Here is an 18,008-nt window from a genome sequence, read left to right on the forward strand (position 1 = left end):
GCTCCTTGTGGCATTTTGTTTTTTAGCCCTTTTAACTTAGTGTAATGTTTTTCAGTTATAGGTACCAGTAGTACACCATTCCTTTTTTTGGCTGAATAATATTCCAGTGTACAACTAGTTTGTTTTGCTTATTTATCAGTTGGTGGACATTTGAGTTGTTTCCTCTTGACTGTTAGGAATAATGCTGTGAATATTTGTGTACAGGTCTTTTGTGAACATGTTTTCAGTTTTCTGGGGTATATACCTAGAAGTGGAATTGCTGGGTCATAACGTAACTGCTAGTCTGTTTCCAAAGTGATTGTACCATTTTGTATTTCCACAAGAAATGTTATGAAGGATCCATTTTTCTGGGGCTTTTTTGGTTATGTGTTTATGATTTCGTTGTGGTAGGTGTGAAGTGGTGTCCCATAAATTTGCTGTGTTTTCCCAAGACCAGACATGTTGGACATCTGTTCCTGTACTTGGTTTCCATCGGTACATCCGCAGCAAAGTCTGTTCAAGTTCTTTGCCCTTTTGGGGCTCAATTTGGTTTTAAGGCCCCTCATGAATAATTAGGGAGTAGGTTAAGAGATAAAGGAATGGGAATAAAAGGTAGATCTTTTCATACACAAAACAAATGCCTGCTGAGAAGGTGAGGAAGATGGTATGCTAATTAGATCCGAAAGTACTCCACCTAGGATAATTTGGGAGTATGGGTGCAGGAGCTGCTTGGACTGATGGGATTGTCTTTGTTCTTTTCAAGTCTGCAGGTAAAAGTTAGAAGTTGCTTTAGGGTATACTTGTTTTTGTTAAATAAACCCCTGCTCAGGGGAAAAATACGCTCATTGTACATATTAGTATTTTTATGACTTTATTAGAATCAGCATGGATTTTTTTTAAAACCATTATAATAAAAAATTATTTGGAACAGAAACATCTTAGTTTTAGCTTCAAAAGATTTTTTTTGTAAGATGTAAGCTTTTTTTTTTTTGCAAGGCAGACTGCGGATAGCCTAGGGTACTCTTGGACTTTTTAATGTTACAGTTTGGCAAAATGGGGCACCTGAATTAATGATAGAAATGACAAATTTATGATAAAAGATGGAGTTCCTGAGTTTGATTCCCGGTACTGCCCCCCCCAAAGATGGAGTAAAGAAAAACTATTAGTTTTTTGTTGCTGCATTAGGTTATTAAGAAACAGGCTTTAATATTCTGTTGTTTTCTGATATTATAAACTCCACATTTAAAGGGATTTTTTCCTATTCTCTGGGGTTGAACAACTCAGCCTTCATACTGAGCTACACTAACTTTCCTCCCGCCCTTTTATTTAATTTTTGAAGAGGGTTTTACTAAGTTGCTGAACTGTACAGGTTGGTCTTGAATTTGTACCCTGCCTCAGCTTCCCAGAATGCTGGGATTACAAGCCCAGTTTGAAGATTTTTCTACCATTTTGTTTGGGGGTGGGGTACCAGGAATCAAACTCAGGACCTTGGGCTTGCAAAGCAGGCAGCAACGGAACCACTAAGCCAAATCCCCAGCCCCCAGTTTGAAGAGTTTATCTCAAGTCTTTTACTTAATGTCAAGCTGTTTAGTTAGATAACATTTTTTAAGTCATGTTGATAATATCAAGCAAATCAATTTTGGGGGAAGATGGAGAGCATTTATTTGTAATTATGTCAGCATAATTAGGCAAAAACCTTAAGTCTATAAATTTTCTAAGTATCCTTAACTAAATCTTCATAAAATTTTGGCTCTATCTCCAGAAAGTAGGAAGGACTTACAGGTGATGTCTTCAGTTAGTTTTCAAGAGTTGATTGCATTTTGGATCTTTTGTCTGGAGTTTCCTTTCAGGGCAGCCAAGCCCAGACTTTGTAAGCCTGACATAAGTGCCAAACAAGACCTTCTAAAAAGAAGAATTTTTTCTCTTTATCTTTAATTGGGACTTTTTATGTAAGCCATGTGGACAGGACAATCAGTGAGGACCAATTACTAAAAGAAAGTAGAGGACTTATGAACTCAGCCAAGTAGCTGTAGCAGTTGACCACAGTCATTATGGATTTTCTTGTTTTGTTTTTGGTACTTGGGATCCAACTCAGGATCTTATGCTTGCAAGGTGGCACCAATGAGTTAAATCCCTGGCCCTGGATTCTCTTTTAATAGTAAAAAGTTTCTGGGCTGGGGATGTAGCACAGCAGTATAATGCCTGCCTGGTGAGCACGAGGCCCTGAGTTCAATTCCCGATACCAAAAAAGAAAAAAAAAATAGTGAAATGTTTCTAACATTTTATGGTACTAGACTGAATGTTACAAGGAAATCTCTGAACTCCCTTTAAAAAATATTTGTTTTTTTTTTTTTTAATCTCCCAAGTTTTTTGTAAATAAAATGTTCTAAATAAATTAACAAACTAGAAAATTCAGGGTGGATTACCTGTCATTGATTTTAAAAAGTTTGATTATTTAACGTTAAATTTGAAGAAACAACTGAAGTTGCAATTCAATCCTGGAAAATACTGATGAACTTAGTAATTTTTAGTTCTTATTTTGTGAAATGAAAAAAATACATCTTATCATAGCTAATTTACCTTCTATTTTAACACAGTTGCAGAATGATCTAGAAGAGGTAAAGGTGTTGTTGGAAAAGGCCACAAGGAAGAGAGTACGTGATACCCTGACAGCTGAAAAATCCAAGATTGAAACAGAAATAAAGAATAAGGTGCAACAAAAATCACAAAAGAAACCAGAATTTCTTGATAATGAAAAACCAGCTGCTGTGGTTGCTCCAATCACAACAGGATATACTGTGAAAATCAGTAATTACGGTATGACTTGCCCCCACATCTAGTTCTCTGCTGAGCAGAGCACAAACTCCAGGGTTGCTGATATATACTTTTGTTTTGTTTTGTGATTTTTGTTTGTTTGTTTGTTTGTTTTTTGGTACCGGGGATTGAACTTGGGTCCTTGCGCTTGCAAGGCAGGCCACCAAACCACTGAGCTGAATCCCTGGCCCTAATACATATTTTTTATGTGGTTTGTATACTTTTTATGTTGACAGAGTTCACTGAGATTAGACTACAGATTGCCAGTACATACTGAAATGATATTTAAAACAAGTTTCGAAGAATTGGGAGTCTAAGCTTAACCTTGTCCTGGAGAGAAATTGAGGAAGCTAGAATTCCATTTAGACTGCTTAAAGTGGAAATTATAGAATTAGACAGTATTGATTAGCCATCCAGCTTAGTGGAGAATTATTAATTTTTAGGTATAGGTCAAAGTTATTTCCCAGAAACACTAAATGAGCTAATATTTTGTTGTTATTTGTTGTTGTTTTGATGCAGGATCTCACTATATAGTTCAAAGTAGCCTTGAACTTACTGGTGCCCCAGGCTGACTTCAAACTAAAGTGGCAATCTTCCTGCCTCAGCTTCCCAAATGCTAGGAGCATGCCCTTTGAGCTAATCTCAAAGAATGTAATGATCGTGTTTTTATTCTAAGGAATAAAAAGTCTTTGTGTTAAAAATTGGAATTTGAAACTAAGTTCTACCAGTTGTTATATGCATGACTTCAAGTACTTAATTGATATGAGGATCAGTTTCTTCATCTAAAAAGTTTATACAGACTCTGCTTATTTAATGACCCAGTTGAGGCCCTATGTTAAATGAACTGGTTGCTAAATGAAGAATTGTACTGAGTATGTACATTACAAATTCAGAACAAAGGAAACTCCCAACTTGATGACTTTGCTTTTATGTGCGTATCTCTGAAGTGCAGAACTGTAATGTACGGTGGCACCTCAGTTCACAAACTTAATTCTTGCCATAATTTTGCTTCGATTTTGGATGAGGATCAAAGCAAATTTCCCCATGAGGTCAACATTGAGCCTAACCATTGAATTTGATTTGAATCAAATATAGTTTGAAACCAGAACTGTGGAAAGAATTAAGTTGGTGAACCAAGGTACCGCTCTATAACAACATAAAAACTGCAGTATTGTACTGTACAGTACCATCAGCAAAAATTGTAGTACTATACCAGTAAGGTGTACGATATGATAAAAGACATTAAGGCTCTGTAAACAAGATGTATAGAACTGTACCCAAAAAAGGGATAGGTCATATGTCCTAACAGTCATTAAGCAAGGCATATCTGTACTTTTGGTTCCTTTTACTGGGTTTTCATATTTTTATTTTATTATGAGCCACGTACATTTTGGTGTTCTAGACAGTCTGAGAGACTTGTGACTTATCTTGTGCTTTTTGTTGGTAGGATGGGATCAGTCAGATAAGTTTGTGAAAATCTACATTACTTTAACTGGAGTTCATCAAGTTCCTGCTGAGAATGTGCAGGTGCATTTCACAGAGAGGTAAGTTTTCCTTATAATGGGAAAGAATGAGTGAGAGTCAGCCTTATCATAGGACTCTTTTCTGTACAGTTTCTAAAATTCTCAAATTTAGGATTATGCTTTATTTCTGCTTTGAAGGGATGTGGAAATCATCTGGCATAGTCAAATGTACATGGTGGCTTTTTTAAGCAAATCATAAAGATAATGCATTTACCATTGTTTTTAGGTCATTTGATCTTTTGGTAAAGAATCTAAATGGGAAGAGTTATTCTATGATTGTGAACAATCTCTTGAAACCCATCTCAGTGGAAGGCAGTTCAAAAAAAGTGAGTATGATTTATTTGTTTATAGTCACTTTTGATACCTCATTAAATTGAGCCTGGCTGATTTAGAATTGAGATAACTAGATAATTCATTTATCCCCTGTACTAGGGTGCCAACAAACTGCAGCCCATTGCTTGTATGGTAGGTAAGGTGTTACCGGAACATTGCCATTCTTCATGTATTGGTTGTGGCTGCTGTTGTACGGTACCAGCAGAGTTAAGTAGCTACAACAGTACTGTGTGGCCCACAATAGAGAATTATTTACTATCTCTGGCTCTTGACAATAAATATTTGCCAGCTCATGTGGAATAGATTGTTGTAAGGCTATTGCATTAAATATGGGGCATAGAAAGTGCCTAAATTAATCTTAACTGTTATCAGATGTAGTGTGCATTAGGTTTTGATACATAAAAGGGAGTCCTAAGTGCTTAACCCTAATGATAGTAGAAGCTAGAAAAGTATGAAAAGTTTTTTTGTTGTTTTTTTTTTTAAAGAAACATCCATAGTTTTCACTAGTGACACAATTCTTTCCTATTCAGTTTGAATAGATGAGGTTTAGTGCATTGGGTATATAAATATTCTTATCTGTGTTATCTATAAGAGCTTAAAAATAATATTAAAATACAGTTTAGCTTATGTATCACTGCAGCCTTCTACCAATCACACAGATGAAGAAATACTAAGACTCCTAGGAATTACGCTGATCATTGTTAGTGTGTTAGTCTGCTTTCTCGCTCTCCAAATACTTTGCCCTGTGTCATTCTTTCTTTTAATCATTAAAATCATCCTCCCTTTTTCAAGCATACCATGATCATCTCATCTTGGAGCCATTCTACTTGTTCTGCAACTTCCTAGAATGCCCTTCTCTTGGATCTGAGGTTTCCATTTATACTTTGTCTCAGAAGCCTTCCAAATGAAGTTCTCACCCACCACTCCCCCATTAACATCCTTTTTGTCTTGATTACATTTAGCGATATTTTTGTTTTGGGGGGAGGCTTGCACTTACTAGTTTTTGAAGCTATTCATTTTTACTCATTGATGGGCTTTCCCCTGAACAAAGTTTTAGATTCTAGCCTATTCATAAAATTATTACTAGCTGGCAGTGTATCTCAGTGGTGCCACACATGCCTGGCAAGTGCAAGATCCTGAGTTTGATTCCTGGTAACGAGAAAAATAAAAGTATTACTAGCACCTAGAATAAGTCCTACACATAGTAGGCACTTGACTGAGACAATAATGGTTCTCTAAATAATCATGCTTGTATTTTTCCCACTTTTCTTCTAGGTCAAGACTGATACAGTTCTTATCTTATGTAGAAAGAAAGCAGAAAATACGCAGTGGGAGTATTTGACTCAGGTTGAAAAAGAATGCAAAGAAAAAGAGTGAGTCTACATTTCTTTAAGGATTTTAACCATATTCTTGGCTGGGATTATAGTTTGACTTTTGGATAACAGAATGAACTTTAGTTTGATTTGACCATTTATCTCTTGGTGTTCATCAACTTCATTGTCTTAATATCTTTTTCAACTCTCAGAGCCTGCTTGACAAGGCCATGTGCTTAGCAAGTTGATTTTTAAGAAGGCTTTTGTACTTACAGTTAGCTCTTTAGTGCTGGTTCTTATTCCTGGACAGAGAGGCATGTCTGCATATATAGGGCCTGTTGCCAATACTTTGTTTCAGGAGTGCCAAAAAGGCTCAGATATCCATATTATGTTTGTTAATTCCTCAATTTTTTTTTTTTAACTGGTCAGCTTTCCCATTGCTGGGATAAAACACCTGACAACTTCAACTTAACCACTTACCAGTTCGGTTATTTACAAGATGACCAAAAATTGCTTTTGGGGGGGGGTTTTATAAAATAATAGGAAATACAAAAATGATAATTTTATCATATTTAATAATTTTTTTGTGTATAGTGTATCTTAAAACATTTAATACATTATGCAGTCTGGACATTAGGATCTAGTGTTCTTGTGAATTCTATTTCCATAATTGTCTTCCTTTGAACGACACACTTTATACTGTGTGGGTGTAATTTCACTAAAATGTCTACCCACTAAACATAATGGTGAAGACATTGACGATGGACATCTTGGTTGGCATTTCACTAACCTGTATTTTTTAATTATTTGGTCTATTAGAATAATCTAAATTGTAAATGACTTTTTGAACCCCCTTGTTTTGAATCAATAACAAATGAGTTCCCTCCTGTTTGGTCCAGAAGGTGCATAAATACTTTATAATATTTTTCCCCTTGCTTTTGTTTACAGGATGGCTTGTTAGATGTTAGATGTTGCTTAACTCAGCACCACCCATAGAATTGTTATAATTGACTGCTGTTGGGATTTTTTCAGTTTCATTTCTTCTTTCAAGTTCTATCGTTTCTGTATTATGAATTGTTGACAATAAGGAGATGTCTTTTTTGTCTGTTTCATAACACAGACTTTTTTTTCTCTCTGATAACACTAACATTTTTCCTTTTTCAGTTTTTTCTTTTGTGGACTTTTTGGCACTTCCTACTCTGTCCCAAATGTGTCCATTTGCTCTTGTAAATGAATATCATTGCGTTCTGAAGTATAAAAGTTATATCTAATATTTAGTAAGTTTTAATAGATTATAATAGAATTATAGGTTATTTTTCACAAAATATGAAAAAATAACCAGAACTTATCAGAAACATGTCAAAGGCAAATACAACATTCTAAATTTTAAAAACGCAAAAACTCAGTATAAATCGAATGAACAAAATGTATCTTGTACAAACAAGAATAGACTGATTAAAGTGACACCTGCCCGAGCCATGCTTGGGATCGGCAGTACATAACTAAATACACTGCCCAAGTGACACTCAGGGTAAACTGTTGAGTGGTTAAAGGTAGAGGAATTATTTTGGCTCACCGTTTCAGTCCACAGTCAGCTGGCTTCAAGGCCAGACATCATTGCAGGAGGGTGTGGTGGAGCAAAGCGGCTTAGCTCCTGGTGGCCAAAGTAGAACGGGTTGGGAAGAGCCGGAGAAGGAGATGTAGTCTCCAAAGGGACATTGCCAGTGACCTACTTCTTCCACCTGGCCCCCACCTGACAGCACATTCAGCTCCTCAGGGGGTTAATCTACCTTTTGAAAGCTCCATCTCTGAACATATGAGACTTTTGGAGGTACATAATAAAAATTATCATTGGTTTAGAATGAAAAAGCATAATATTTTTATCCTTAGTAGTGACTGTTTAAAGAATATTTGTTGAAAGATACTGCGGCCAGGCATGGTGGTACACACTGTAATTCCAGCACTTGGGAGGCTGGGAAGGGGATTGCCAGGAGTTTGAGGCCAGCCTGGGCTACATAGTGAGTTCAAGACCAGCCTGAACTATACAGTGAGACCCTGTCTCAAAACAAACAAAAAGATACTTCTGTTATCTTGTCAGTTGTTTTAGATTTCTTCTTCAGTGGTAATGTACTGTATCGACTCATACAGCTGTCCGCATTTACTCACTCCTTGCTAGCCAGCATGCATTTGAGGTATGGTTGGGTAGAGTTAGGCTCATCAGACTATCTTGAAATTGATTTTAAATGTAGACAAATGCCTGAGTACAGGGTGATCCTGTCTCCTCATATTTCCAGTGTCCAGTGTAAAGTCTGTCCCTTTATGAACTGAATGAGTAATAATTATGAATTGAACAAATGGGTAATTGGCTCCATCTAAGACTATTCCTTTAACCATCAGGCTCAGATCCATTGATCTCAGGCTTAAGAGAAAGGCTTTTTTTTTTTTTTTTTTTTTTTTGGTCCCGGGTATCAAATTTGGGTCTTTGCAGGCAGCAGAGCCACTCAGCTATATACCCAACCTGAGAAAGGCTTTTCTAGTACATGATGTGTGAGTCTCAGTATGTGTCCCTGTGTAATGTTTGTGGTCTTTCCCTTAATGAAAACATTTTTAATGTGAATGAAACCTTGTTTTAAAAATTAAGTCAGAAAGTAAATACTTCATTTTCCTGCTTTAAAAAAAAAAAAAAAATCACTTGAAATGCCAGAGTCCCATGGTAATGCCTATCATTTTGATGACCACTCTTCCCTGCACTATGTACAAGTGTCATGTGTGTATTAAGGTGAATTTCTCTGTGCTCTACTGACTGAATATTTTCATTGGATAATCTGGCTTCCTCTTAGCTCTGCCTTTCTAGTAACAACCTGAAATTGTGTGGGTCTGTGTATTGACTTTTCCATTATGTGTTTTTAACAGAAAGCCATCCTACGATGCTGAAACAGATCCTAGTGAGGGATTAATGAATGTTCTAAAGAAAATTTATGAAGATGGAGATGATGATATGAAGCGAACCATTAATAAAGCCTGGGTGGAATCAAGAGAGAAGCAAGCCAAAGGAGACACAGAATTTTGAGACTTTTAATTCCTTCTGAGAACTATTATTATATGGGAATACTGATATTTCCAATAAGGGAATGTTAGTGAGCTGCACATAGAAATTTGACAGATAAGTACAAAGCCTTCAAAGCAAAGGCAAAGAATTCTCCATTTCTTATTGGAGGATTTATTTAAATAAGATATGCTTATTAAACATTTCCTCCAAAAATAGTTTCATTACACCCTGGTCATTTTGTTCAAGAAAGGGTTATATGGTATTCTCATTGAAATAGAAAAAGCAAGTCTTGTGTAAAGAAAACAATACATTATATGTATTTTTGTTCAGCTAGGAGATAGAAAAAAGTATTTGCTTGCCTGTAAAAGTTACAGATGTCAGCTCCCACTAATGTAATAAGAGTAAAACTGAATTTTTATATAAAACTCAAATTTGTGCCTGTGCTTCAAATTTGCTGTAGAGTGGATGATCCCCTATTACTAGCTTGCGCATTGCGTATACCAGGGATTACCATGCGCTCTGCACTAATAAGCCAATCACAAATGTTTCTCTAGATTTAAATATATTTGTTTATGAGTATAGAATTAAGAATAGACAAGCATCTTCATATAGTAGCAGTAAGTTCTACCATGAGTCAGATACTAACCATAAAGCAAACATAATTAATTTGAAAATCCATCTATTCTTATGTTCAATAAAGTTGGATTTTTATGTAACAATAGTTTTACTATGTGTTTGTCCAGAAGTATGTCACACAGAAAAGTTACGTTTTCTTAAAATCTGAAGGCAGAGGAAGGTGCCCGTCATCTTCATAATGCATTGTAATGGAGGTAATTGCCAGTACAGCTAAAAGAAAGTAGTTGGATACATGGAGGAAAAATCAAGTTTATCAACCAGAACTGTAATTTGTAAGAATTTGGTAAAACAGCCTGCACCTAGGATAACTTTTAGTAAATACTGAAACACATTATAGTACTTCTCTAATTATGGTTTTGTCACATGAATAAAAAGGCCAGAATAAACAATGCATATGGAAGTTTTAGAGTATGGTAAATGGCTCTTCAAAAACAGTAGAGGAAAGATAGGTTTTAATGAGAATGAGAAAAATAGCCATGTGGAAGCATTCTGTAAGCATCAAAAGATCTAAATGTAAAAAATGAAAGCCTGCAAGTACTAAAAGACATGGAATTTCACTGCAACCAAAGATAAGGGGGAAATCTTGAAATCTTTATTAAATCTTGATAACATTAGCTACATATTTACATGGCAAGAAACAAATGATGACCACATGTGGAGTGATTCCAACAAACAGTTTATAGAAAAAGGTAAATAACCTTTAATACATAAAGAGGTGCTCACCCTGTTTAAGAAAAGAAATACTTAAAAAAACCACACTATTCTCACTGGGAAAACTCCAGTTTCACACACTGATTGTATTGAGTGTTAAGGCTATGGCAAAAAGGCTAGGCTACAGGAAAAGGTCATGTGTAAAGTTATTTGATAGGATCTGTCATAATCACACGTGTCTTTCTCATTGCTGGGACATAACCCAAACAAGGAGGAAAGGTTTATTTCAGCTTGCAGTTTATGGAGGCTTCAGTCCATACTTGGCTGGCTCTAAGGCTCACAGCATGGCAGGCAGGAAGCAGGGATCCAGGGAAGAGGAGGGATACACCCAGGCCAAGTCCCCAGTGACCCACCTCCACCCAGGCTTTATCCAGCATCACACACCCAGCTATAAACCATTGGGACTAATGTAGGGATGAGTATCAGCTGTGATCCAGCTACCTCCCAAAAGCCCCCACCTAATGAGCACATGAGGCTTTGTGGGGGCCTCTAGATCCAAACAAAACAACATGCATTTATCCTCTGGCTCAGAATTTCTAGAATTTGCAAAAGTGACAAATTTGTATGATACATGCCAGGAGTGAGCTGAACATAACGATACATCCATATCTGCTTATGTTTCAGAAAAACTAGAATAGTAAACCCAAAACTAATAAATTATTGCCCAGGCTGGGGATTTAGCTCAGTGGTGCCACCGCCTGCCTCACAAGTGCAAGGTCCTGAGTTTGATCCCTGGTACCAAAAATACCCAGTGGGGAAGAAGGTAGAAGGAGATGAAAGTATATCTGTGAATGTACTTTTTCCTATTCTGACTTTAGAAACATAAAATTTAACGAGTGAAAAAGGTAGAAATAAATTTCAAACAAACCGAACTCACTTGGTCTATTCCTGCTGCTATCACCATACCTTATACTAGATAATTTCTAAATAACAGAAGCATTTCTCAGTGTTGGAGACTGGAAAGTTGCAAGATCAAAGTGCTAATGATACTTGGTTTTTGGTAAGACTTGCTTTCTGCTTCCAACGTACTTTAAAGCTAAAAACGATGGACTCAGAAAACCACTATTGCAACCCTTAATGAAATGACAGATCCAGGGTAACAATCATAATGAGATGCATAGACCATGAGGCAAGAGATGAATTAATGGTGAACTTTAAATGCAAGGGTCAAGCTGACCCTACCTGAACTCACTGATCAATGTAAGCATTAGAAGTGGGAAAGCCGGATAATATGCCTTCTTACATGATACAGTAGTACCTAACACCACCAATGGAAAACAGCTGGATGTAGTCCAGCTTCTAGATGTGACTATTCATTTACAGAAAACTTGGGAGACAATAAAGGATATGAAGAAGCAAATGGCCAAAAACGCTGGACATTCTACAGGACAACTATTTGGTTTCTCCAACAAATGAAAGGAAGGTGGGGGGCCGGGGATTTAGCTTAGTGGTTCTGCTGCCTGCCACAAAAGGGCAAGGTCCTGAGTTTGATCCCTGGTACAAAAAAAAAAAAAAAGTGGGTGAGAAAAGCGCTTATGAAGCAGAAATGACTGCGGAGAAATGGCAGCTGAATGAAATGTGCAGATTATGCTTGGGATCAAATGACTCAAGTTGGAGAGGGGATGGGATATTCTACCAACATGCTAGCAATCAGCAAATTTATTCTATTTCATGATTTAATACTAGTTATAATTTGAGATATTAAGAGGATACCAGTTGGCGAATTGCCATATGAACTTAGGAAAAACAAATCCAAGGTATATCATAATTCCCCATCTCCTCTTGAATTCCAGACTATTTAGTTGCATAGATTTCTCCACTAGGCATCCCACCAACATTGCTCAAATGAAATTTCAACTCCCATCTTGTTTCTCCCGAATCTATTCTATTTTTGTGTATTTTTTATCTTGGAGTTGCCCTCTGCCATCTACCTTAGCAAGAACCCAGGAAGCCAGTACTACCTCTCAAATTGTTGGTCTTTTAAAGTCTTTAATTTTCTAAAAACTACTTTTAGCTAGGTGTGATAGTGCACTCCTAGTAATCCCAGCACTCACGAGGCTGAGGCAGGAGGATAACCATGAGCTTTGAAGCCAGTCTGGGCTACATAATAAATTGAAGGCTAGCCTGAACTACAGAGACCCTGTCTCAAAAACAGTCTTGTGCGAACAGTCTATCCTCTTCATTGCTACCATTCCCCGCCTTAGTTCAGGCTCTGGATTTGCAATTCAGGCATCCTAAAATGTCTTGTTTGCAGTCTCTGCCTTTCATCACCACCTATCCACACAGCTATCGATGATCTATAGAAAAAAAACTGATGTCTTTTATTATTTGAAGGGAGGGGAGTTTGAGACAGGATCTTACTCTGGGTGCAGTTCAGGCTGACTTGAACTGTGTATCCCAGGCTGGCCTTGAGGGGCTCCCTCCTGCCTCCGCCATCCGAGTGTTGGTTTTACAGGTGTGGGCCACCGTGCCTGGCTCAATGTCATTTAAAACTCACCAATATCTGGTACTGCATATGTGAAATGCTCTAAATATGGCTCTTGTCTTACGCTTCATATTTCTGATACTCTGAAGTGACTGTGGTTTCACCGTGTGACCCATTCATTTCTCTTTTTCCTTATGCTTTGCTCCTACTTCAATGACAAGATCAGGTGTCATCTCTGGGAATATTTTCCTGATCCTAAGTACATTCTTCCATAATACTATGTATATTTTTCATCACTGGACTAATCATACTGCTGAGTTATTGCACAGGTCAACCTTTACTACCCTTACTTGTTACAGCATGTAATGAAACAGAAGTGTAAGTGATATATACTATTCCAAGACATTTTTTTCCTCTTTGTATAGATTATTAGAGACTTAGAGGCATATTTTGTACTAGAGGCCTTTAGATGGATCAGCAGTCAGTGGGGTTTTGTTGTTGTTATTCAGCTTTAACTTCCAATCTGTTTTTCTCTAACAGTAAGAGTAAGAAAACTCTGTAGGTCAGGGAAGCCAGGCCAGGATTACAAAATGCCATAGATGAATGACCTGTCAGTTAACTGGGTTATTTGTAAGAAAATACTGTTTCATGAAGTAACATTCTTTTAAAAATACAAAAACCCTTAAAGGAAAAGGAAATCATAGCATATTTTAACAGAACATATTTTTTATTCTATATTTTGCTCCATTAAATCAAAAAGGTAATTCAGGGCCGGGAATTTAGCTCAGTAGTTCTGCCACTTGCCTTGCAAGCACAAGGTCCCAAGTTCAATCCCTGGTACCAAAAAAAGGGTAATTCATTGACAATGAAATACCCAAATGTCTTCATTTAAAATGCAAAAGTACTTTAATTATAGACAGCATCAGGTAGACAAATACACTGGATCCCTATAAAAATTAGGGTTTTGTTTATTGAAATCTCCCTTTTATGGAAATCTCAGTGGGTTTTGGAGCTGATTTACCATATTGCTCTCTGGACTCCAGAAAGCTGGCCATGGTCCGCTAAGTGACGGAAGACAATACGACTAAGCCTCCAGCGCCGCTTCACACCACGTGGACGGGATGTCATAACGCAACGATTTCTGATTCTAACAGGACAGCTATCCCGAGGAAGGGCAGCAATTTCTCCATCAGCCACTTCCTACGGGAAATCACAAAGGTACATTATCCACGGCCCAGGCTGTACCTATGGCTTTTTTTAGTCACTAATGCTCTGGCTGACACTTAACATCATCACTAACACCTCACAGAGTCTCCCGATGCCTTGAGATGAAGGACAGGCACGAAATGCAGGGGAAACTGTGGGTCAAAATAATACCCCATTTACTATATGGTTATTACTCATCAGTACTTTCTCGGGATTGGATAATGAAATGGTTACTTAGGAGTGAATAGTCATCTTCAGTCTGAAATTTATGTAAGTTGATTTAAAGGCTATTGTATATGTTGACTTGGAGTATTTGATCTTATTCTTCAGAAATGATATTGGTACTACTTCACAACAAATGGTATCAGAAAATGATCTGATGTGAGTTAAAGATTTATAGAAAGGAACTCATTAGCTAACCTGAAGATCTTGTGGCAAAATGGTATTCTTCCTGAGCGAATTGATTCGCAGCCTCTCATCTGCATATTCATAGGCCATTTTTCGTCTCTTCACATCACGCAACATTTTCCAGTCTACATAGTAACCTCTAACTTGGCCTGAAGCTGAGGATGGAACTACCTAAAAGACAAAAGCAAGCAAAGTGTGAATGAAGGATAAGGACAGTCAAGCCTAGGTTCTGTGAGTGTTCCTCAGTCCTGAAGTCTTCCAGTCACTGTGACCTAGTATTTCTTTCACAGTTGTTCTGGTTTACTTTAGTGACTCAAAATAACACTTACTATTTCAGAACAACTTTTATGAACATACATTAAGTCAGAGTGGTAATAATTAAAATGAGGCCAATAACGTGTTGGAAGATGGCAAAGTTTTAGAAATTTCTGTAACTGTTTGACTTTTACAGAGGCTAATATCAAAAAAGCAAAAACATATAGTGAAGTCTCCCTCTCATCTCATTCCTTCCTTGCCCAACGATACCAACCTGCCGTAAATATCCAGTTACTAGTTTCTTATATATCCTTCTAGAGATTTTTGTCTCAACAAATACATGTATACTTTACTCCTCCCGTTTCAGCCCCCTTTTTACTTAACAAAATATCTGAGATCTTTTCATATGCATATGTAAAAAACTTCCTCATTCTCTTTGAATTGAATATTTCACTGGATAGATGCATCCTAATTTACTGAACCTGTAACCTATGGGTGGACAGTCAGACTATATAACATACCTCCCCGCTTATCATCATGAACAACACTACAATGAATAACACACAACTCATCTCAGGTTTTATCTCCAGGATAAATTATGGAAAGCAGAATTTCATGGTCAAAGAGCTCTTAGAAATTATCTCTGATAATTAACACTAATTATTAACACGAGCTGCTCACTAACAATTTATAGTTCTAGCCTACAGAACAGGCAAAATGGGTACTTACTTCTAGAAACTTGTCTCTTTCAAACCAGAGGAAATATTACATGTCAACTACATTATAATTATAGAAAATAACGATGTTTTCCTATACGTGTTTATAAAATAAATCATAAACACACAGCAAAATATAAAACTGAGAATAAGGGAGCCAACCTTTTTTCAAGTCTATTTAACAAGAGAAACTAAGCCCCTTCTACACTTTTATTACTAAAGACCCATGTGAAAAAGACAATAATTCCAGAATAACCTTCTGTAAATAAGCATGAATGAAATTTAAATATCAATTTGGCAATTTTGTCCCTATTCGTCGTCTCCAATTTCTTTCCTCCTATTCTCTTTGAACCACTTCTGCCCCATCAGACCATCGAAACTGCTATATTCAGGTCCCCAACAATCTCCACACTGCTAAACTCGGCAGCCAATACTCAGTCCTTCGTCTAGCCGACCTTTCCGCAGTCAGCTGCGCACTCCCTACTCCCTGAAATCTTCATGGCTTCCTTACACACATTCCCCTGGGTTTTCGTCCTCCCAGCCTGACGGATTTCAGTCACTTTGCGGCTGAAGTGTCTAAGGCCTATTTTCTGACCTTTTCTCTTCCTTACCTACACTCAGTCCCTTACACGTATATCAGAGTCAATCTGGTAGCTCTCAAAGCGAGTCTGTTACATGCTTAACACCAAATTTCTATCTGCAGCTTGGACCTGCCCGAACCAAGCTGGAGAGGAGAGGAGGCCCAGGGATTGGTCCGCAATCTGCACTACAGGTGGCAGGGTCGTGGAGGACCCGCAGCTACGAAATTCAGAGGTGAGGGGTATGAGGGGCGGTAAAGGCGCGTCTGACCTGCCGGATAGGCCGCAGCACGGAGCACAGCACGGAGGCCGCCATGTTGTCCACCGCAACAACAAATCGCTGCAACTTTATTGATATCACCGGACTACGCAGGGCGCGAGGGGCGGGGTCTGGCGTAGGGGGCGGGGCGCGCTGCGGGCGGCGTTTAAAGGCCTAGGTATGGGATTTGAGCTCTCGCGGTGTTTCACGAATTTAGGCCAATCACAAAGGCGGAACGAGTTTGGTGTGCCTAGCGCGGTGTTATGCTATTGGTTGGTTCTTGCTCCTCTTTCCGTTCATTTTTCTCACCGCTTTAAACTACGTCTTCACCTACTTCCTTTCCTTCCGTCCCTGTCAATTTCTCTTCCCCGGAGCTCTTCTCGACCCCATCCAGCCTGCTCCTCATATTCTCCACTCAGTGTCTAGCACTGCTTTCCAGAAACCTAGGAATTGTTCCAGCTCTTCCTGTCGTCCTTCCTGTAGATCCTTCAGTCCCTTCTTTTTCTCCACCATAATGGTGGTGTGATGAAGATAGTTCTCATACATGTCTAGAGTATTTAAAATTCATTATATCTGTATTGCGGTTTCAGTGCTTAAATGTTTTATTTGGGGGCAAGTGGGGTTGCATCGCCCTTTCAAACTTGTTTTCAGTACGGTACAGGGAACTTCAGGTCCTCTTCATAGTGGCTGGGTTGTTTGTTTTTTGCGGGGAGCCTTTACTCTGGACATAAGTCAAGTATCACCCCTTACGGTATTGTTAGAACAGTATGGAGGAGCATATATGAGCTTGACAAGTACCTATATCATAGATGAGTAAGTGGAGGCCTGTGTTACTTACATATGCATTGTTAACGGGAGCCTTCTGGGAGAAAGGAGAATGGAATGCAAACTCCTTTTTTTTTTTTTGGTTCGAGGAATCGAACTCGGGTCCTCATGCTGTCGAGGCAGGCCGCGGAACCACTGAGCTAAATCCTCCGCCCAGGAGTTGTTTAGTTGTTGTTGTTGTTGAAACTCCTTTCTTTGGAGGTTCAGGTGTATTAGAACATGCCTAATGCAGTGGAGAGGGTCTGAGTGACCAGTTGGTGTGAAAAGACAACATGAGCCCTCGCTACGTTAGAATCAGAAAAGTCTTAGGTCAGCAGCTGTCTAAAGCCCAGGGAACACTTTGTCCCTCTCTTCCAATTGAGGATTATTTCCACTAATTAGCTCATGAAATGGGTGCACTGAACTCCCCCCCCCCAGCATGTTTTCTTTCTAGTAGGTGATTTTTCAAATTCTACATTACTGGGAAGAAGGTCAAGAACCCACTTCTGCAATCCTATAGGAAGAACAATCAGGAGGATTACATACAACTGTGCTAGGCACAAGACAGGCCAGATCTTGAGAAGTGGCCAGAAGGCCAGATTGAAGCCACAGGAGCCATGGAACTTGTGTTTGTTACATTGACAGTGGTAGTTTAATGATGGATGAAGAAGTAGGCGTGGATGTAGTGCTCAGGTGTGGTAGGGTGAGGAGTGTCCATACCTTGGGAGTCACTAGTGCAGCCTGGCTGGCTTATTATAAAGGATATTACAGAGGATACAGACAGACACCTAATTGGAAGAGGTGCGTGGGGCAAGGTATGGGGCAGGGATGGCAAACCTTTTAGAGTTTTCAATGATACAAGCAGCCCTCTGTGCACTGGTACAGGGGAAAACATGGCGCTTTCAGGCCCTTTCCTCCTTCCGGGAACCCCACTTTCACCTATCCAGGAATTCCCAAAAGCATCTTTAAATAGCATTAGTGACATTTGAAAAATTGTGG

At 38.4% G+C, this 18,008-nt stretch overlaps 2 protein-coding genes across 3 annotated transcripts; one reads left to right on the forward strand and one right to left on the reverse strand.

Annotated features, from left to right (window-relative positions):
* Positions 1-601: 601 nt before the first annotated feature.
* Positions 602-9,727, forward strand: Cacybp (calcyclin binding protein). 2 transcript variants are annotated; one of them, XM_010630197.1, is made up of 6 exons: positions 602-631; positions 2,577-2,796; positions 4,241-4,337; positions 4,543-4,642; positions 5,925-6,022; positions 8,876-9,727. In XM_010630197.1, exons 1-6 carry the CDS (start codon positions 617-619, stop codon positions 9,030-9,032), a joined length of 687 nt encoding a protein of 228 aa, XP_010628499.1. In that variant the 5' UTR covers positions 602-616; the 3' UTR covers positions 9,033-9,727. The 2 variants fall into 2 exon arrangements, with proteins under 2 accessions (XP_010628499.1, XP_010628498.1); XM_010630196.3 differs by lacking the exon at positions 602-631 and adding an exon at positions 661-749.
* A 3,944-nt stretch (positions 9,728-13,671) lies between these two features.
* Mrps14 (mitochondrial ribosomal protein S14) lies at positions 13,672-16,323 on the reverse strand. The gene is made up of 3 exons (XM_010630202.3): positions 16,218-16,323; positions 14,410-14,568; positions 13,672-13,983 (listed from the first exon to the last, which is right to left on the reverse strand). The coding sequence occupies exons 1-3, from the start codon at positions 16,260-16,262 to the stop codon at positions 13,801-13,803; spliced, it is 387 nt and encodes a 128-aa protein (XP_010628504.1). The 5' UTR covers positions 16,263-16,323; the 3' UTR covers positions 13,672-13,800.
* Positions 16,324-18,008: the final 1,685 nt, after the last annotated feature.

The sequence above is a fragment of the Fukomys damarensis genome, unplaced genomic scaffold (assembly GCF_012274545.1).
Source record: "Fukomys damarensis isolate Sample0158 unplaced genomic scaffold, DMR_v1.0_HiC HiC_scaffold_11, whole genome shotgun sequence".
Classification (NCBI taxonomy): Eukaryota; Metazoa; Chordata; class Mammalia; order Rodentia; family Bathyergidae; genus Fukomys; species Fukomys damarensis.